The sequence below is a fragment of the Cydia amplana genome, chromosome 18, assembly GCF_948474715.1.
Source record: "Cydia amplana chromosome 18, ilCydAmpl1.1, whole genome shotgun sequence".
Taxonomy (NCBI): Eukaryota; Metazoa; Arthropoda; class Insecta; order Lepidoptera; family Tortricidae; genus Cydia; species Cydia amplana.
In genome coordinates this window covers 4,099,607-4,121,567 of record NC_086086.1, presented here as the reverse complement: position 1 = coordinate 4,121,567, position 21,961 = coordinate 4,099,607, and the positions used below count along the sequence as shown (strand labels likewise).

The following is a 21,961-nucleotide window of genomic DNA, read 5'->3' as shown; positions in this document are numbered from 1 at the left end:
AACACTCTTATCCTTATCAAAGCGTAAGTATGGATTCGTCGTATTTACACGTACGTAATGCGCTTAAGTTACATGCAAATCATAGGCTCGACTTAGTAAGTACAACGGCTTTATTAATTCATTATTACTTATTGACTATAATAGCGAAATGTACAATGGGCGCTTGCGACAATCGCGACTGTCGCCGGCAGTCGTGCGACTATTAATCGCAAGTGGAGGCCAACTCGCGCCGCCGTGACTATAGTTATTGTGTACCATATTAAACATACGCTTGTACACCTATAGTTCACAAAATCTTGAAGGCGGAAATGTAATTACATTAATTCATAATTAATAATATATTTACAATATACACATAAGACTCGAGCAACACAAACACGGCACAGAAACAAATTAAAAATTCCTCTACCTAAATTGTGCTGCCAAAACTGCGATTCCGAAAAACATTCAATTGCTTTATTGGATATGCCTAATGCGATCACTCCAGCGGCCTTCCATACGTCTTCACATCTTAGCATTAGATTAAAACTAGTCTTAATGACATTAAACAGACTAGACATAGTAGGATCGTCTGCATGTTCGTCATTCACACTCAATTACTATAGCACAAGTAACCTTCCATTCCGATAAAAATCACGCATCTTCCATTCAATTAAGGTAAATCACCTATCGTTTGACACCTGTAGAGGCTGGCGTCCACTAGACTCGCCGAGGCGAATCGAATCGCAATAATTCGCCTCCTATATTTTCTAATGCAACTGCTACTCTTCGTCAATGGTCGCAGTTGCATTAGAAAATAGCACCATTTTCAGAAACGCGTGCCAATAATTGTCTGCAATGGGTAGATTTACTAACTATACTCGAGATCGATCTTAAACAGACTACAGTCAACACAGAGGCAGACATTTACTTGTGCAACATGAAAGCGACTCCTAGAAACAATAATGCACCAATCAGATTGATAATCGCTCCGTGAGGTTCTATGAGAATTTGCCTGGTTCTTTGGTGGCAATCAACAGTTATATTGAGTTGTTACATTTAGATAATTCGGACAAAACTCAATATAGGCTCAATTAACTTTGTTAGGAGAATATTTTTTTGCAGGTCTGTCACGACCAATGCAGCAACATATGTGCCTATGGAGCGCAAATGAGCGTTTTCCAAAAAAAATTTACAATTCATTCATGTCTTCAAAATATTGACTTCTTAGGCTCATTTTACTCAGAATCATTTGTACATTCACGCCTCATACATGAAAAAATATGTCCCATGATTTCCTTTCCAGATCGTGACATTATTGTATGAATATTTTTTTTATTTGTATGAACGTGACGCACTGGAAAAATATTTTTTCATACATAATTTTGGGACACATTTTTTCATGTATGAGGCGTGAATAAAAAAGATTCTGAGTAAAATGAGCCCAAGAAGTCAATATTTTGAAGACATGAATGAAATGTACATTTTTTTTGGACAACGCTCAATTAGGTTTGGTGAATCTTAAGTATTGCTTTCATGTAGCCGCAACTTCCATGCGTGAATAAATTAAGAGAGTGAATCACAGAGTCCATTTAGTGGAATAAATACTTGTGATGCGGCGCGCGCCTCGCGCTAGGGCTTGAACTTGACCAGCGGGATGTTCTTGGAGTGTAGGCACTTGTCGCACACCCACTCGGCATACACTTCCGCTGTGAGCAGCTGGAAGGCCGGCTCCGTTAGGCCTGTGCAGCCCCTGGAATAAATAAAAAATAAATAAATATTATAGGACATTTTTACACAAATTGACTAAGCCCCACGGTAAGCTCAAGAAGGCTTGTGTTGTGGGTACTCAGACAACGATAGATATAATATACAAATACTTAAATACATAGAAAACAACCATGACTCAGGAACAAATATCTGTGCTCATCACACAAATAAATGCCCTTACTGGGATTCGAACCCAGGACCGCGGCTTCACAGGCAGGGTCACTACCCGCTAGGCCAGACCGGTCGTCAATGGAGATTGTGAAAGGTTAAATAGATGACTAATTAAGTGTGGTGTTATGATCTTTGTATAGCCCAATTGTTGGAAATTCTACTGGCAGTATTCAAATTGACATGGTCCACGTTTATATACTTTATACTTTAGTCCAGCGGTCGGCAACCTTTTAGCAGCCAAGGGCCACATAGTAGTTTACGAAGTTGACGCGGGCCGCACTTTGTTAATATTTATGATTAGACTAGACATTGTCGTTTGTCAATATTACATACAAAATAGCCAGGGAGGATCGCGGGCCGCAAGTGACAGGTTCACGGGCCGCGGGTTGCCGACCGCTGCTAGTTAATCAATCATGAATGTTCAGATTGAAAATGAGGTTGTTGGTTTTACTTGTCAGACATAAGATATTTTAAGGGTAAACCTTGGCCAGAAATTTAGCAGAGTGATGTGTGTCGAATGGTGGTTTTTCTTTCACTCAACAAGTTTACTTTATATCAATTAGGTGCTATTTTTTAGATCCAAAACTCTAACATTCCGTAGATTAGGAATATTAGTAGTATATAGTGAACTGTATTTAGTATTGTCTCAGATTTATGAGAATTGGTACCACATATGCAAATTTGGGGAGATAGGAGAAAAGAAAATGAGAAGATTAATTTTGAAGCATGGGGCTGGGTACGATCGACTCCAAAGAGATGTATCCACTTTTTCACCTTACTGCATTGTAATAAAGTGAAAAAGTGGATACATCTCTTTGGAGTCGACTGTACATGACAGGATTCTCTGAATTGAGATAAATAAGGCCAGAATAACTTACATATACGTTAACAAAACAGGGTTTGAGGAAAATAGTTATCAGTAATTACAAAAAACATGTTTTTGGATAAACAAAGTTTTTGAATTGTAGTCATTTCAGATTAATGAAATTTTAAATCTGTTTTTAAAGAAATAATATTTCTGTAATAGAAATGTTTTGAATAGAGTTGTTTAGTTACATAAAAAACCATAGAGAAAAAATACATAGAGTGCTCACTCCATACATCAGTTTTAGTACCAAAAAAACTATTAGCATCTAGCATCGAGTAGCGGAACTATCAGTACTGCTACTTGACAATAGATGTAGCACCAACCGGAAAGTGCTGTTGCTGCTGTTGAGATAAGACTTTCCGGTCAGTGCTACATCTATTGTCAAGTAGCAGTACTGATAGTCCCGCTACTCGATGCTAGATGTAGAACTGGAATTAATAGTCTGAACTGATGTATGGAGTGAGCACTCTTGTCTTATTATATTTCTCTATGATACAAACAGAGTTGTCATTTCAGGGTCCATCAATAAGTAGTAATGAGTAAAGCATGTCTCACCTGTGGAACCAGAAGTTGCATCCAGATTCACAGAGAATTGCTTGGTCATTATCATGTACTTCTTTGTGACATACTCCACAAGGGTATATGGGAGGAGCATTTGGGTTCTGCGGATTAAACACCATTGGTTGGTCCGGGGGATAAACTTTCCCAGCACTAACAGGCATTGGCTTAGGCCCGAACATTCCCATTCCTTGTCCCATCGGGCCCACTCCTTGACCTCCGGGCCCGCCCATTGCCATACCACTCATGCCGGCCAGAGGTCCGCAATTCCCCATATTACCAGGGCCCGGACCCATCCCCATATTTCCACTGCCTCCCATTCCCATCGGGCCTCCGTGCCCCATGTGGCTGCTTGAGTATGGTGGACCCGGGCCCATTGACGACATTGGACCATTTCCTCCCATAGGGCCTCCTCCCATGCCAGAGCCCATTGGACTTCCATGTCTTATCGGACCACAGTGACCTGGCCCCATTCCGCCGCTTTGCATTGGGTTTGAAGACATTATAGAACTGCTTGGGCCCATAGAACCATTAGAACAACTGGGACCCATAGGGCCATTCATTCGAGGCACATTCATACCTGGGCCTCCTCCACCCATCGGGCCATTCATTGGCCCGTTCATGGAACCTGCTCCTAGAGGACTATGCATGGGTGGCCCCATCGGACTGTTGCTCATATGGCTGCCTGCCATTGACCCCATATTCATTGGGCTTCCCATCGGCCCGGAAGACATTGGTGATCCCATTGGCATAGAATTCATAGGGCTCATGGGACTGCCCATTGACCTCGACGCTGGCCCCATGCCTGGGCCCATACTGTGATTGCTCATTCCCATATTTGGGCCTCCCATTGGTGACATGCCACCCATATGACCCATCGGACTCATGTTGCCCATGGGACTGATACCCCGAGGTGGCATTTGCTGATTCATCGGGCTCATACTGTGGGGTAAAGGGCTCATGTGCCTCATTGGGGGTCCACCCATACTGTGCATCGGTCCCATCATTCCCATAGGGCCATTTTGACTCATCATTGGGCCATTCTGGCTCATCATAGGGCCATTGTGTGAAATTGTAGATGGAGAGTCATCAAAAGGATTGGATGCGACTATGGTGTCTCCATATCCTGTTAATGGAGGTGGCAGCAGGTCCTGAGCGGTGGGTGGGGGTTGTGGGGCATGGGCATTGTTAGCATTTGATGTTTTTCTCCTCTTCTTTGGATTGCTTGGTGCTGGCGCAGAAGGCGTGGGTGTTTCCATGGGCGGCTTGAAGTCCGGCGGGCCCAGGCCCGGCCCAGGCAGCCTGTAGGCGCCGGGCATCCCAGCCAAGTTGTGACTCATCCTGACTCTTATTCAGTGTCCACTCTAATAACCATCATGGATTTAGTTCACGCGAAATACACGTTCACACATAAAGACTTCGCATTGTCGCTAATAAGCGCTGTAACGTGCCAGGAGACTGATTGTGTCTATTTCTGTAATCAAAAAGACCATTGGTCAATAACCATAAAAATGGTAGCTGGGAGCAATTTTTGAATGAAAACACCTAAAACAGACGTTAAAAACGTGAGTTAATAGCTGAAATACCTCTGATGGGCAAGAATTGAAGCATGAGCTACATCTTTCAGTAACCTACGTAATTACACATGCAAAATGCACATTAAAGAAAGAATGACAACCTTCCGGTCATCACAGGTCATGATGAATTAAAAATAGAACAAATAACTTACGGCATTATCAATTTAGCATCGGAATTACTGATTATTTTTTTTGTCCTCTTCAGAGACCCCAAGGCAGGCGTGCAACATATGACAAAATACCAAATTTAGACCACGTCTCCCATGAAGTTATTGGTTTTCACTGATTGTCCTTTGCAAGAGTGTTGTCTAAAGACATGAGTAGTATACTTATAACAAATATTAATTAACCATTGATTGCTTTTTTATTTACGACTCTCAATAATCCAAACAACACACGCCACATTCACGAAGTATTTTTATTAGAAAATTGCCGCTAGAGGGCGTAGTTACGTAACGGCAGCGTTCAGAAATAAAGAGTTCTTATGAATGCGTTCAATCAATACTGCGTAGTCTAATGATTTATACTGGGTCAACCAAATCTTGTCAGTAGAAAAAGGCGGCTAATTTGAAAAATGTAGGCGCGAAGGGATATCGTCCAATGAAAAAAGAATCATATGGAAGCGACATACCTACAAAAAAGTGTGGCCGACGCCATATTGCCGAGAACTGAACATGGCGGTCTGTAGTGCTGGGAAGACAAGTTGATATTTGACAAGGATATCGATAAACTAAGTTGTCATCATTTTAAACACATAAACCTATTAGATCCACTTAAAGAGAAGAAAAACATTGTGTACAAAAGGCGGACTTTATACGTCTTATGACATTCTCTACCAGTCCACTTTATGGGACGATATCCCTTCGCGCCTACATTTTTGAAATGTGCCGCCTTTTTTACTGACAAGATCTGCTTGACCATTTATAATTAGCGCTATTGTGAACTAGGGTACCGTTATTAGTTAAATATAACATAAGAAGATTATTCTTCCTATGTAGAATAAAACAACATTCATACACAAAAATATTCTTTATTCATTTCTGATTCGGAATAATACAACTTTGTTCAGGTAGTTCTAGAAAGATTCTTTTTCCGTTTGTTAGGGTTCCGTAGCCAAATGGCAAAAAACGGAACCCTTATAGATTCGTCATGTCTGTCTGTCTGTCTGTCCGTCTGTCTGTCCGTCCGTATGTCACAGCCACTTTTCTCCGAAACTATAAGAACTATACTGTTGAAACTTGGTAAGTAGATGTATTCTGTAAACCGCATTAAGATTTTCACACAAAAATAGAAAAAAAACAATAAATTTTTGGGGTTCCCCATACTTCGAACTGAAACTCAAAAATTTTTTTTTATCAAACCCATACGTGTGGGGTATCTATGGATAGGTCTTCAAAAATGATATTGAGGTTTCTAATATTATTTTTTTCTAAACTGAATAGTTTGCGCGAGAGACACTTCCAAAGTGGTAAAATGTGTGTCCCCCCCCCCCTGTAATTTCTAAAATAAGAGAATGATAAAACTAAAAAAAATATATGATGTACATTACCATGTAAACTTCCACCGAAAATTGGTTTGAACGAGATCTAGTAAGTAGTTTTTTTTTATACGTCATAAATCGCCTAAATACGGAACCCTTCATGGGCGAGTCCGACTCGCACTTGGCCGCTTTATTTCTATAATATTGGAAACGTACATCAAGGTAAGTTTGAATTACACTTTTCATCAGCAAGTGTTTGTGTTTTGCTTTATATTTTCTGTTCCAATGGTTTCTAACCATTTTTTTCTCGTACATTCAGTTCAGATTTCGGTAACCTGAAATAACAAAAATATTATATAATATATGATTACTAACTTTCCCTCAGTACAACCGCTTTCAGGGTACAGGTTTTAAGTATATACATACATATTATATACTTGGTCAACCAGATCTTGACAGTAGAAAAAGGCGGCAAATTTGAAAAATGTAGGCGCGAAGGGATATCGTCCCATAGAAAATTTGAATTTCGCGCCTTTTTTTACTGACAAGATTTGGTTGACCAGCTATAAATCGAATTTAGCGTGCAGACAGATTCGAGCGCTTTTTTAACGCGCATTGAAAAAGCGCTCGTGTGATGATGGGGCACTTTTTAAGCTTGTAGCAAAAACTAAACTAAAGTAATTAAATTATAATAGTTGTATATAGGCTTGTGGGTCTAAAAGTGGTAACACACTATCTCACCACACCGCGACCTTGGAGCGTCGCACCCATAAGTGAAAGCGAGATGGAGATATCTGTTTCTCGCTCTCACTTATGGGTGCGATGCTCCAAGGTCGCGGTGCGGTGCGATAGTGTGTTACTTGTGTTAGCACACTAAAACACACCGTCACGTGTGTGGTGTACTCACTAAATTTGTGAGCGCCCATTGCTTGCGATGGCTGGTTAACATCAGGTGGACCGTACGCTTGTTTGCCGCCGTCGTGGTAAAAAATAATACTCCGAAAAGGACCGTGTAGCAAAGCTTAGGTATTTTTCTGCTGCTTTGAAAGTTCTAAGCTGAATCGGTTTACGTGGTTTTGTATGAAACTATCGTCTTCAGATGCAAGTAGGTACCATAAATGTAGATAGTGTCTGTGCGGAAAGAGAAGAGTCGTGGAATGTATTGGGCCCCATACATTCCACGACACTCTTTCCGCAGACTAGCCGCTCGCTGCTTCCCGTGGCTAAGGAAAACTGCTTACATTTTTCTGGATTGTGGGCCAGTAAATTTTAAATGAGTTGTCTAAAGTTCCTTCTTTTTTAAAGTAGCTTGATAAACCTCAAAATATACAAGAACATTCCAGACAGTTAATCCACTTTCCGTGTTAATATATTTAAGCTAAATATAAATGAAACAACAAATTTCATTGCATATTATTCTTTTTATATTTTTTTCATCAGTTTAAATGGAAAATACAATTTTATTTATTTATAATGTTGTCATTTATTTATTGTAAACAAATATATTATAAAAGATTTACATATTACTATCAAAACAAAATATTCACAAAATGGCAGACTAACCAAACAGCAACATTTTGAGCTAAACAAGATAAGAGAAAGTTTGGCACTGATCCCATAATCGAAATTAATGAACATTGCTTTTAAGAGTTAGTCTGTTTGTCCAGATTTTGAATAGGTACCTTTTATAACGATACTTTTCACAACCTCTCTTCAGCTCAAGGGATTTGCGTGGTGTAATACTGACTACCCGCTGCGACCGGCCGCGAGCGACCCAAACCAACGGCTTCAAACAGTTAAGGCAACGCCAAAGAGAGCCTACCTCTCGACTATTGTAGCTGTGGTAACTTGACAATTATAAGCTAATCCGCTGCCTCATTCCAACTCCAAATTAATAAAAAAAAAACAACTAATCAGGACTTCCTTCATAATGGATAAAATCAACTCAATTTTAAACATTCAAACAAATCATCAAGCATTTCAAATTATAAAAGTACCTCTTCTATACCCTGCCTTAACAAAATTATATATATTACACTTAGCCAGTTGACAAAACAAAAATAAAGCAATGGAAGAGGGATATGAGCAAAAGTAATTGCAAACATAATCATATAACTTTCGACAGTGTAGGATCGCATCAGGGGCCCATTTCTCAAACGGTATTAGACTAATATTATTAGTCCACGAACTGTCAAATCGTATGGGTTACCATGGCAACACACTAATAATATTAGTCTAATACCGTTCGAGAAATAGGCCCCAGAGGCCCATTTCTCGAACGGTTTTAGACTAATATTTAATATTATTAGTCCACGAACTGTCAAATCGTATGGGTTGTCATGACAACACACTAATAATATTAGACTAATATCGTTCGAGAAATAGGCCCCGGGCTACAGCCCTCGACCGCACTCGGAAGCCGGGTCCCTTCCACTGTTACATGAAATGCCGAAAAGAAAAGTATAACTCATAAATTGTACACTTGTTTATACACTAATTTTTTTTTACATTTTAATAATTTAAAAACAACCAGTACTTGGTCGAGAAATTTATATCCATTTTTTTTTGTGTATTTTATATTTTGATGAAATATTTAAAAGCTAATTAACGTGAGCCGATGTCAGGATTCATAGCAAGTCGTCGTTCGCTCGAACCGGCTGGCAAGTCTCGACTCGAGCTTGTATAAACACATCTATACACAATAACACTACCGCATCGTCTATACATCTTGACTCGTATAATGCAGTGATATTTCGTTCCGCGGCCGCCCGCTCCGCCCGCCGCGGCGGTCTATATACATGTGGCGAGGCGCAGCGTCGGCCCGTTCCACTCTACTGTACACCAAATTTACAATAACATTTGATCAGAATACGCAAACTCAACTATATCTAAAAATAAAAGTAAGGATCTTTATGTAACGCCCGCCTTAGCCGCTACGATATCAGCTAATATAACGCGTTAAGTTTGCACATGACAAATTAGCCACCCGATAACAATATTCTGTATCATAAAATAGGCCCGATTCATTGCATGGTTAATAATGGGGTGAACGTGACCGGCCGACATCTCGCGATTCCGTGTTGGCGGACAACAACTGTGATGCGTTCACTCGCTTGACGGAAGGTACATGTACGTACATGTACATACATTCATCTCGCCCAGCTTGTGAACGCACCACCACAAGTGACGTGGCGCGTTTGTCATGCCGCAAAGAACAATACATATCTGGAATTAGTTCTAACTCAGTTTAAAAAGATGTGATACTAGACTCTAAATATATACATTGGACTATGATATTTCATTGAGATATTTTTCCTTTGTATAAGAAATATGACAAAATACATAACTTCCTAATTACTTAATCGGTAACAATCGAGCAACATTTGACATTTTCTCCCTCCCTTTGTGACAATGTATCGAATTTCAACATTAGGGATATCTTATTTATCTCATACAAAATATTGTTCTTTCAAAGAAGTCGATGTTAGATTGACAGCAACAAGAGACGCGGACGGGCCAGCGTGGCGGCACTAGTCTCGTGTTCCCGTCAAGCAGATTACAGACCAGCTTCGTCTACGAGAGGATATTAAATCTTTGTAAAAATATACTTCATGTTCTCAATACACTAGTCGTGAATCACGTGCGTCAATGAACAGTGCTTAATTAACGGTTCAGACAAATGGAATGCATCTTACACAATATCCACTTCAATAAATAACAATTTCCCTGAAATTACCAACACAAGAAATCAGTATCTCATTGTGAAACAAATAATTATAATAAAACAATTCAGAGTGCTTAAACTAGTGGTAACAATAACATTTTCAACGTTTGTTCCTATCGATTTGATTGAGTTTCCTATTACCATTTTATTACCATTGTGATGATATTCATAATTTCGATACTGAATTTAAATGTGAGAAGGCAAGCGGTGTCATGATGAATAAAACGCGATATGGGCAAACTGTCGAAATTTACAACGACAGAGAAAATAAATACTAATAAATAAGAATCCAACGAAAATTACCTAATATCATGACCACAAACATTGAGCATTTTAATGAGTAAAAAGCGATAAAACGACAACTATTAACTGAGCAACTAAAGGCCGCGCAATTGTTGAATTGACTAACCAACTTGCATGTCGTAAGGGCTCCTTTAGACGGTGCGAGAACTCGCATGCGAGTTTCATTACATTGCGTCATTTGATCGGTCGGCTGAATTGATGTAACCTCAATGGTCCGCAATGTAACTAAAATCGTATACGAGTTCGCGCGCCGTCTAAACGAGCCCCAATGGAGCCGCTTGTGCTAGCCCCAAAACAATTGACAATCATAGTGAAATAATAGCAACTTCATTTTGACACAATAATTGACAAAATTAACCGAAACAGTATCCCTCAACAAGGTTTCGTAAACCTATGCATGCTTGCATCATACTTATTATATTACAATGATAATAATACGTATACGCATATAATAACAAAGAAGTATATAATATGTACATTAAATGACATTAGAATTTAGTACGCTTCCGGCGCTTAGAATTGATTCATATGCGTTTGGAATTAGCTGGACTTGCGAAGTTGCCGCTCAACAATAAAACCAGGCGGCCTAGTTAACCTGCCAATCGCTAACGCTCCGTAGCGAACGAAACGCAACTGTCACTGTCACACTAATATGGAAGAGTGACAGAGAGACACAAAGCGATTCGTTATCGAAGCGATAGCGATTGTCACCTTGGCTAGGCCGGCAGAGTTGCTTAACGCTATAAATCATTTCAATATGGACGTTAACATCAGGACAAAATATGCAAGACGGCTCTCCTCTCGCCCGGGCTGGCGGCGGTGGCCAAGTTCCTACTTGAGGAGTGTCTTTTCAAAAGGGTTTATTTCTTTCTTAGCGGTACTTCTAGAGAGAACCTTGCTCAAGAAAACTTAAGGTCCAATTTAGAAATAGATTCCCAGAAAAAATAAACCCTTTTGAAAAGACACTCCTCACTTATCACATCATATGACTAACCTTCATATGACGAACCTTCAACCCTATTTGGAAAATTTAAGTTATCTTTTGACTCTTTGTAACAAAGTGTTGTTTTATTTAGATTTGCCAGCCATATTATAGATTAACGGCATGGCTTTCAAACTACGAATTGTCTAGTCTAGGGCAGTGAGACCGAGAGTAGTAAAAATCTCTCGAGTCGTTTGACATTTCTACTATGTAACTAGACTAGACCTGATATTTTAACCGACTTTTTTATTGTATTATTGCCTCTTCTTTTCTGTATTCTTTGTATTGGTTTCTGTAATGAGGTGTGCAATAAAGAGTATTAGTATTGTATTGTATTATTGTTGTTACTAAAAGATGAGCTACGGATTTGATTTGGTTGTCTAGTATTGCTATTGAAATGGGAGTTAACTCCCGTGCTTCCAACGGACGCGATATCGATTCAGCCAAAATAATCTATTTCTAAATTAAAAAGGTCGGTTTTTGGCTGGCAAATTTAGACTTCTGGGAGTTGAGGGAAGATTGTCGTGCAAGTATGTATATGCGATTTGGATTTTCCAATAAATCGAACTGCCACCGCCTCGCCCGAGCACACTTTATGTACTAAGAGTTTATTGTGTTCTGGAGGGTATTTCCGAAGAGGACCAAAATAATTTCTTACTCCTAGTGGATGTTAACACTGGCCGGTTGTTGCTAACTTTAGGACACAAGTTGTATGGTATTTTTAACAGATTTCAAACCATAAAAGCAGTCAGAATCGACCGTCAATCTCAACTTTAAAGCGTTTTATAATATTTACAAGATCAATGAATAGAAGACAAATAAATATGCGGACACAACATGGACATTATTATATATGCCACGCGATGGACACCGGGACATTTTGTTTAAATATTATATACAACACGAACCTGGGCAAGATATCATAAAACAAAACAAGCGTCCATCTTTTAATGGATGGATTCGAAGCATCGAAAGGTGGACCATATTGACAATATACGAACATCACCGACTTGAGATGTTATAATTGTGTTCCAAGGCCAATAGTCTTAAAATTGACTTGTCAAAATTGTTGGTAATAGTAAAATAATTCAATATATAAGCAAATTTCATTTGGACAACAACAACATTAGACGGCAATTATTTACGAATGGAATAAAATGTGGACGAAAAAATATCAAGTGGACTAATATGATGTAGATAATCATTTGTTTTTCTATTCATATAATTTACACAAAACAATAGTTCTAAGTTCGCGAACGTTGTGTTACAACTTCTGTTTACGGTATTTAGTGCGTATGACTCACACTTTTACTGTGTGCTATTTTGAAATGATATTACTGGAAATATAGTAAGTTATTGATGTATAAAATAATAATATACAATTCCGAAATATATTTATGTATATAAAAGCAAGAGATAGTTTTATAAGATGATCGACAGAATTTATATATACAAAAAATAAGATTATATTATAATTTCATTTTGAATTTATTGACGTTACTTGATCGTATTGTCTTCGAATTTACATATAAAACACTGAAAGTTGGCGAATATCAGTAACAAATACGAAGTGAAGGTATGATATAAAAGCTCGTAATGTAAAATAATTTGCTCTATTTTTATAATTACTATTTTATCGTTATGTATGCACTGTGGGCTCTCATCGGAAGTTTGTGACGGTACAGATGTCCACACGTCGAGTCGTGCGTTACATTTCTGGGCGGCCGAGGTCGGCGCGTCTTGTAAACTTAATGGAAGAACGTTAAAACTTAAAATAATCTCCATATCAGATATGTCGACCATCGGGACCGGCTCGGACCTCGACCGCGGCGTTCCAAGACGAGACACGGAATTCGATCACTAAAACTATAATAATAATCCTTAAAATCATTAACGAAACAATTATGTATTCAGTCCACACGATTGCGAATCCGCAAACGAACATGGCACTGTGTAAAAATAGATCGGAAACGCGACCACGAGTTCAATCATGCTGGCGACGCTCGGCGCTTGCTGTCGCCGCGGCGTGTGCGTGTATAGTTTGTAGCTTTCTAATAGACCCCGAAGGCTAATCCTATTGTCTATTGTTCAGTAAAACCGCACGTGCTACTTACCTGCAAAAAAGGGTCCTAATTATTCTATTTGGCACCTGAGCGCGGGCTAGTCCAACGCTCAAAAAACCAGTGTAGGTGCGCTCTCCGATAACGCGCCTTTGTTACGCATCTCGATGACACATTTTAGACTGGTTCCGTAGTGTTCGACTCGCCGGCACTCAGTAACCGAAGTACCGATTTTTTATGCAGGTGGTTGTGGCACGTGGCACGAGCGGCTTTTCTTAACAATAGACAATAGGATTAGCCTTCGGGGTCTATTAGAAAGCTACAAAGTATACGGGCTAGATGCTACGGTAGGGGTCCCGGCGGCTGGCGGCGGGCGCGGCGGCCCGTCACCGTCAGTACGCCTGCGTCGTACTCGCGCTAGGCACGCGCTCCGACTTCAGGTTGCGCTGTGGGGAAAACATCTACGTTACTATCGCCATTTTTTTAGTCTGAATTTATCTGGAGCCTTTGGTTAACCCTTTAGTGCGCGGCTGTGAACCTTGTCGGAATGTATGAAGGTTGATATTGGGTTGTAGCCGCGCAGGTCAGTTTACGTCTTTGGCGGTTAAAGGGTTGAAATATGTATCGGCTCCGTAAGATCACATGCTACTCGAAATAGTCGAAATGTTAAACTCTAGAAAAATAACAATATGTTAAAACCAATTTAATAATCTAGTACTAGAACTTAATTACAAACTACACTTACTGGAAGGTCCTTTAATCGCGTGACAGACTTGAAAATAAAAATACAAGCCTCATATTAGGTATAACTGGGTCCAACTCCTACTTTAATACAGCAAGCTACTTTAATACAGCAATAATTGTCTCATTGTATACAGCGCTACTCGCCTAGCTGGTGGCCTAACGGTAAGAGCGTGCGACCAGCAATCCGAAGGTCGCGCGTTCAAACCCCGGCTCGTACCAATGAGTTTTTCGGAACTTATGTACGAAATATCATTCGATATTTACCAGTCGCTTTTCGGTGAAGGAAAACGTCGTGGGGAAACCGGACTAATCATATGGCCTAGTTTACTCTCTGGGTTGAAAGGTCAGATGGCAGTCGCTTTCGTAAAAACTAGTGCCTATGCCAATTCTTGGGATTAGTTGCCAAGCGGACCCGCCAGGCTCTAATGGTACTCGCCGTCGTTCTGCACGCGCCTGTACTCCTCCACGATGCGTTGTTCTGTGTCTGCTAACGTGGTAAGTGTGCGGTACACTCACCAGCTGGTCGTACTGCTGCACCATCCGCTTGATGTGCGTGAGCTTGCGGTGCAGGTAGTTGACGCGCCGCTTCTGCGCCTGGTACTCGCCGTCGTTCTGCACGCGCCTGTACTCCACGATGCGCGGTTCTATGTCTGCTAACGTGGTAAGTGTGCGGTACACTCACCAGCTGGTCGTACTGCTGCACCATCCGCTTGATGTGCGTGAGCTTGCGGTGCAGGTAGTTGACGCGCCGCTTCTGCGCCTGGTACTCGCCGTCGTTCTGCACGCGCCTGTACTCCACGATGCGCGGTTCTATGTCTGCTAACGTGGTAAGTGTGCGGTACACTCACCAGCTGGTCGTACTGCTGCACCATCCGCTTGATGTGCGTGAGCTTGCGGTGCAGGTAGTTGACGCGCCGCTTCTGCGCCTGGTACTCGCCGTCGTTCTGCACGCGCCTGTACTCCACGATGCGCGGTTCTATGTCTGCTAACGTGGTAAGTGTGCGGTACACTCACCAGCTGGTCGTACTGCTGCACCATCCGCTTGATGTGCGTGAGCTTGCGGTGCAGGTAGTTGACGCGCCGCTTCTGCGCCTGGTACTCGCCGTCGTTCTGCACGCGCCTGTACTCCACGATGCGCGGTTCTATGTCTGCTAACGTGGTAAGTGTGCGGTACACTCACCAGCTGGTCGTACTGCTGCACCATCCGCTTGATGTGCGTGAGCTTGCGGTGCAGGTAGTTGACGCGCCGCTTCTGCGCCTGGTACTCGCCGTCGTTCTGCACGCGCCTGTACTCCACGATGCGCGGTTCTATGTCTGCTAACGTGGTAAGTGTGCGGTACACTCACCAGCTGGTCGTACTGCTGCACCATCCGCTTGATGTGCGTGAGCTTGCGGTGCAGGTAGTTGACGCGCCGCTTCTGCGCCTGGTACTCGCCGTCGTTCTGCACGCGCCTGTACTCCACGATGCGCGGTTCTATGTCTGCTAACGTGGTAAGTGTGCGGTACACTCACCAGCTGGTCGTACTGCTGCACCATCCGCTTGATGTGCGTGAGCTTGCGGTGCAGGTAGTTGACGCGCCGCTTCTGCGCCTGGTACTCGCCGTCGTTCTGCACGCGCCTGTACTCCTCCACGATGCGTTGTTCTATGCTCTGCAAGTTCATAACGGACATGTTAATATTCGTGTTTTTATACGAAGAAAATCTAAAGAAAGCACAGACGAATGCGAGTGAGTCAGATCCGAAATCCTCTTTATTAACCCGTTCGTATGTCTCACTTCATAAAAACTTCCCTCTAATTTTTAATTCATTCCCTTTCTGTTTTCTCATGTTTTGTTTATCGACCTCCCTACAACCATATTACGGATGCAACCGGTAAACATGTACAGGAGAATCCCAATTTAGTTTTATGGTTATCCCAACATCAACTAATCGAGGCCCGGAACTCTCGTGTCCCTTATGAATTTCGGACGCATACTGAGTTAGGGTGGTACCTATTCCACCTGTCCGATTTCTTTGTGCAATGTCATTGCGTCTCACTCTCTCATCAAGCAAAATGTGAGACGCAATACACATTGGACAAAAATATTGGACAGATGGAATACAGTCAGCAGCTAAGCGGGTCAGGTGTTCAAAATGAAATAATAATAATAAATAATTAATATTATTATGTTGCCACGCCCTTGTAGGGTCCATGCTGTACCTAATCTAAGTTAACACCTGTAATACCATGGATTGCGATTAAATGATTATGATTATGATTATGATTATGATCTTGACGCGACTTTGTTGTTAAGAGAATAAGAGCGTGTCAAGGTAATTTTGAACACCTCGCCCGCTTAGCAACTTCTGCTGCTGACTGTACAGTACAACCCTATGATACACGTTTCATCGTGGCTATTAGGGGTGGTATTCCATACTTGGTGGTGCGGCGAGTGTGGTTTGAGCTGGAGATCGACGCGAACATGGCCACCCGCTTCACGTGCAGGCCCGGCAGAGTCGGCCTAGTCACAGTACAAGAACAGTAGTGAATCTTCATAGAAATGTGCCGCTGACGGCTTGAATGTGTGCGTGTGCGCCGGGCGCCGTGTACGCACGCGCTGTCACGCACACATTCGCATAAAATACGGGGGAATACGGTGGCGGCAGTGTGGGCCGTACCGCGACTGTGATCGCGCGCATTCGAATACGCTCGCATTTGCCTGCTCTTACCGGCCTTAATTTATACCTCATTTATGAATTGATAGAACATTTCATTATATTATAAAAATAGAAACCTTGTGCTACTCATAATACGCAAATAATATTTAACTAAAAATAAAAGTGACAACCCTAAGCGCCAACGCAAGAGTAGGTAAATAACTTGCCGAGCGGCCTTAGATTCACTACTGTTCTTAGTGTACTGTGGCCTAGTGGTGCGGCAAGGGTCCATCCTAACTTCAACGAATCTTGTACGTCGCGCGCGTTTTAGGGATTGATAGTCGGTGTATATGTCACCGTAAGATTGTGAACCCGTTAATTTATAATCTAACGTAGGTTAGGTTAGGTTAGATTATAATGTCCCTACCGTCAGTTTATAATGTAACTAGCGAGATTATAATCTGACGAGTGTTTACAATTTTACGGTGACATATACAAATAATACACGTTCCATCGTGCATACAAGGGCTGGTATTCTGTACCTGATGGTGCGGCGAGTGTGGCGGCGCGCGCTTGAGCTGAAGCTCGAGCGACGTGAAGAGTTTGGCCACTTGCGCCACGCGCGCGTATAGGGATTGGTACTCGGTGTATACTGGGTTATAAGATATACTTGGTCAACCAGATCTTGACAGTAGAAAAAGGCGGCAAATTTGAAGAATTTAGGCGCGAAGGGATATCGTCCCATAGAAAATTTGAATTTCGCGCCTTTTTTTACTGACAAGATTTGGTTGACCAGCTATATAACACACGTTCCATCGTGCATACAAGGGCTGGTATTCTGTACCTGATGGTGCGGCGAGTGTGGCGGCGCGCGCTTGAGCTGAAGCTCGAGCGACGTGAAGAGTTTGGCCACTTGCGCCACGCGCGCGTATAGGGATTGGTACTCGGTGTATACTGGGTTATAAGATATACTTGGTCAACCAGATCTTGACAGTAGAAAAAGGCGGCAAATTTGAAGAATTTAGGCGCGAAGGGATATCGTCCCATAGAAAATTTGAATTTCGCGCCTTTTTTTACTGACAAGATTTGGTTGACCAGCTATATAACACACGTTCCATCGTGCATACAAGGGCTGGTATTCTGTACCTGATGGTGCGGCGAGTGTGGCGGCGCGCGCTTGAGCTGAAGCTCGAGCGACGTGAAGAGTTTGGCCACTTGCGCGACGCGCGCGTATAGGGATTGGTACTCGGTGTATACTGGGTTATAAGATATACTTGGTCAACCAGATCTTGACAGTAGAAAAAGGCGGCAAATTTGAAGAATTTAGGCGCGAAGGGATATCGTCCCATAGAAAATTTGAATTTCGCGCCTTTTTTTACTGACAAGATTTGGTTGACCAGCTATATAACACACGTTCCATCGTGCATACAAGGGCTGGTATTCTGTACCTGATGGTGCGGCGAGTGTGGCGGCGCGCGCTTGAGCTGAAGCTCGAGCGACGTGAAGAGTTTGGCCACTTGCGCGACGCGCGCGTATAGGGATTGGTACTCGGTGTATAGTTCCGCGAACTCGTTCTTGTAGGCTCGCCGCGTACTCGAACTCGTTATTGGCGGGTATTGCCTGAAATTACAAATCATTTTTAGTATTTACAGCGGCGTACTCATAAAAAATACAGAGGTAGGTCAAGCCGATGTAGGGTAACAAATAAATCATGGTCGCCCACTAGTAAACATTTTGTTTTTTCTTGTTTGTCCAGTCACCCAGAAAAGTGTGGACTTCAATTAGTCCTCCTGACTAGTCATGACGATAACACTAACTGTTAAATACTTCCACAATTGAAAAGATAATTGGGTCACGCAAAGAGTAACGAGTAAAAGTAAGTACGTTATAATCTAACAAATAATACAAAAAGTATATAAATATTTCCCGGTGGGTGGTTTCATTAGATAAGTTTACTTGATTATATATAGAAAAGTGCCGATGCTGAGTCTTGTTTCTTATTTTTGCCACTCAAACAATGTTAACAAAAGCCTGCCTGCGAAAGCAAAGTTAACAAAAACAAATAATTTTAAAGAAGTATAAAAAAGCAAACTGCTTTTAGATCAATGAATGAATTGTGGCCATTCATTTCATTTTAACCTCACTCAAGTACGAGTAGGTACGACTCATGTTTCGTTGTCATAAATAAGTTGAAAACAATAAATAAAACCTCTAATTACTCAATTAAAACTCTTGATAAACAAAGCCTTTAATTAAGAACAGTAAACAAAAAAAATAACCTACTGTTTAGTTTATTTTTTATCCTGTTATTTTCCACGTGGGCAATGGGTATACCTATTCATAATACAGTAAAATGGACGAGGCTTAATCTGTTTTCTACGCCTTATTAAAAAAAACTTGACAGTGTTTTACTTATATTGTAAGTAAGTTCTAATTCCAAATTATACATTTATAACCCACAAACGAAGCCTAGATACCCATAGAGTGGCCAATCGGACTACTTTCACTTTTTGACGTCACGGATCTGATTAGCGCGCTTGCGAAATTCACGGAAATATATTACGTCCAACAAAGTTACAGTACAATCACCTGTAAACATATCTACACTTAACATGCTCGTAAATAAATAAATATTATAGGACACTCTTACAAAAATCGACCTAGTCCCACGGTAAGTTCAATAAGGCTTGTGTTGTGGGTACTAGACGACGATCGTATATATGTCACCGTAAAATTGTAAACACTCGTCATATTATAATCTCGCTAGTTACATTATAAACTGACGGTAGGAAGATTATAATCTAACCTACCCTACGTTAGATTATAAACTAACGGGTTCACAATCTTACGGTGTCATATATAATATATAGATACATATAAGTATATTTTGACATTAACTCAATTCAATGATCCTAAAAAACTCAAGTGACACCTGGGATTCAAGATCTTTTTGTGTTTGGACTGTTTGGGTGAATCAACTATTTCTAGTTGTTATTCTGTCCCGTCAGCCAGGCGACCATAGTAGCACAGTTAGAATAAACAAGATATATACAGTGTATTACTAAAAGAAATTAAAAACTAGCTTAAATCTAAAATAGGCCCTTGAGGCATTGTACCAAGGATGCTGGCGACATTTCCTCGGTGTATCGCATTGTAGAATTATTCTTCTACCACGTTATATCGTACTTAGTAGATGGCTCATTGCGGAACGGGCTTATAACTACCACAAAAATGGATTTTTAAATGGCATGGCAATGGTTAGTTTCAGTGCCATAAATTCAGGATCTAGTGTGACCTAGGCGACCGTAACCATGGCAAAATTTTCCATCACGTGTACACAACACTAGAATTAGTGTTTACAAAATATACCATTTAAAACCCATCCCAAGAGAATTCATGACAAGATGTCTTTCGAGTTTGTAACATGGATATTTTTCCAGCTCTGAATTACGTCTACACAAAACCAAAAACGGCGTTTATAAAGACAACATGTCCAATGATACACTTTAAAACCCATCGCAACATCACAGATTGCTAAGAAGTGCATGTCATCCAACGCAACTTTGTATGAGAAACTGGTTCTGAATTACCTATACGCACAATTTTCTCTAACGAACATCCGATGACTAGACATAATGGAGGTTGAAAACGTGCCAAATAGTGAAAGCGATGTATCCTAAGGTGTAACCTTCAAATTATAATATTTGTCTAGTTTGATGATACTCGCAATTCGACCGTTACTTTCACTTGTAGAAAAAAATATTTGAGACTATTTGTTAACCCTATAGTTCCGTTTTTTTTAGCATTAGAAAAAAGGTAAGCGATCTTGACATGTCTTTTAATAGAAAAACGCTTTTTAAAAATCAGTAACTTATACTTATGAAAGCAGAAGAATATAAATGATCGTATTAGATTCATAATTGTTACATATTTGCCGTGACTTATTTTTAAAACATGTTTTTCAATTAAAAGACACATCAAGATTGTTTACCTTTTTTCTAATGATAAAAAAACGAACTATAGATATGACACCTCGCGTGATTCTATCGCATTGTGAACTAGTAAATGGGTGGATAAAATTTTACTAGTCACTTGTTGCCATGGTAACGGTCGCCTGGGTCACCCTTAAGGTACAATTATTTCAGTGTTTATGCGTTTTATGTTTCCTTTAGCCCTCTGTAAAATGATAGTAAGTAATTACCTTTCAATCTCTTCCAAATCAGTCATGGTCTCATCGGGCCCCGACGTTAATTCAGTATTTTCTAAGGGTTCCGTATTTGTGATGTCTTTTTCTGTAAGAAAATAAAACACATTAATAATGTAACTAAAATATGCTTACTTATAATGTTTTTTTACATCTGACGCCGTCGTTCAAGCTCTTCTATGTAAATTGTTACATAGCCCTGATTATCTTATATCTTATAATATACCTTTAAACGAGCAATTCTTGTATATTCAGGTATATATTTCGGGGATATCTAAAACGGTTCTAACGATTTCGATGAAGTTTGCTATATGGGGGTTTTCGGGGGCGAATAATCGATCAAACTAGGTCTTGTCTCTGGGAAAACGCGCATTTTTTAGTTTTCATGTTTTTCGAGCAAAGCTCGGTCTCCCAGGTACAACTGGTTTCGTACAAGGCAGAAATAGTTTTCGATCGCACCTGGTTACGAAGCTCTGGACACGCTAACCAAGAGTCAATATATAAACTTCAAATTATCTAGATAACATCGTCTTTCGAAAATCCCCAGTACCCCATGCGTTTTGACTAGTGTCCAAATTCGAAAGTTCAGTTTTGCTCTAGTTCCGGTCGAAGCATCATTTTTATGCCGAAGCCGAAATCGTAACTTCGGTCGGAGACTGCTTTTGTGTCTTTTGACATATCTCCTGGCCAAATCTAAGGCATACTAGTGAACCCAATTTTTGAGTGTAATTAATTACGCATGGTAGGAGTTGAATATTCTTTGGTGGACTAAGCTAACAGTATTTCTACTGAATAATCGCTTTGATGTACGCGCTTTGGAGCGCAGTGGCCTAGCGGTAAGAGCATGCGACTTTCAATCCGGAGGTCGCCGGTTCAAACCCCGGCTCGTACCAATGAGTTTTTT

At 40.9% G+C, this 21,961-nt stretch overlaps 2 protein-coding genes across 2 annotated transcripts in view; both read right to left on the bottom strand.

Moving 5' to 3' along the window:
- Positions 1-1,487: 1,487 nt before the first annotated feature.
- On the bottom strand, positions 1,488-5,361 carry LOC134656518 (protein pygopus). The gene is made up of 3 exons (XM_063512079.1): positions 5,076-5,361; positions 3,344-4,820; positions 1,488-1,732 (listed from the first exon to the last, which is right to left on the bottom strand). Exons 2-3 carry the CDS (start codon positions 4,684-4,686, stop codon positions 1,612-1,614), a joined length of 1,464 nt encoding a protein of 487 aa, XP_063368149.1. The 5' UTR covers positions 4,687-4,820; positions 5,076-5,361; the 3' UTR covers positions 1,488-1,611.
- An 8,503-nt stretch (positions 5,362-13,864) lies between these two features.
- LOC134656285 (RNA polymerase II elongation factor Ell) overlaps positions 13,865-21,961 on the bottom strand; it is a 79,898-nt gene continuing 71,801 nt past the window's right edge. The window contains exons 10-14 of the mRNA XM_063511804.1: positions 21,055-21,145; positions 18,302-18,473; positions 15,705-15,866; positions 14,218-14,226; positions 13,865-13,918 (exon numbers count right to left, since the gene is read on the bottom strand). Of these exons, the coding sequence (XP_063367874.1) occupies positions 13,865-13,918; positions 14,218-14,226; positions 15,705-15,866; positions 18,302-18,473; positions 21,055-21,145 (488 nt within the window). The remainder of the gene's footprint in view (positions 13,919-14,217; positions 14,227-15,704; positions 15,867-18,301; positions 18,474-21,054; positions 21,146-21,961) is intronic.

Bases quoted from the DNA above. Each gene is read 5' to 3' on its own strand.
- LOC134656518 (XM_063512079.1), bottom strand. From the start codon at position 4,686: ATGAGTCACAACTTGGCTGGGATGCCCGGCGCCTACAGGCTGCCTGGG. The intron at 1,733-3,343 runs GTGAGACATGCT...TATTTATTCCAG, and splicing joins TGCAACTTCTGGTTCCACAG to GGGCTGCACAGGCCTAACGG.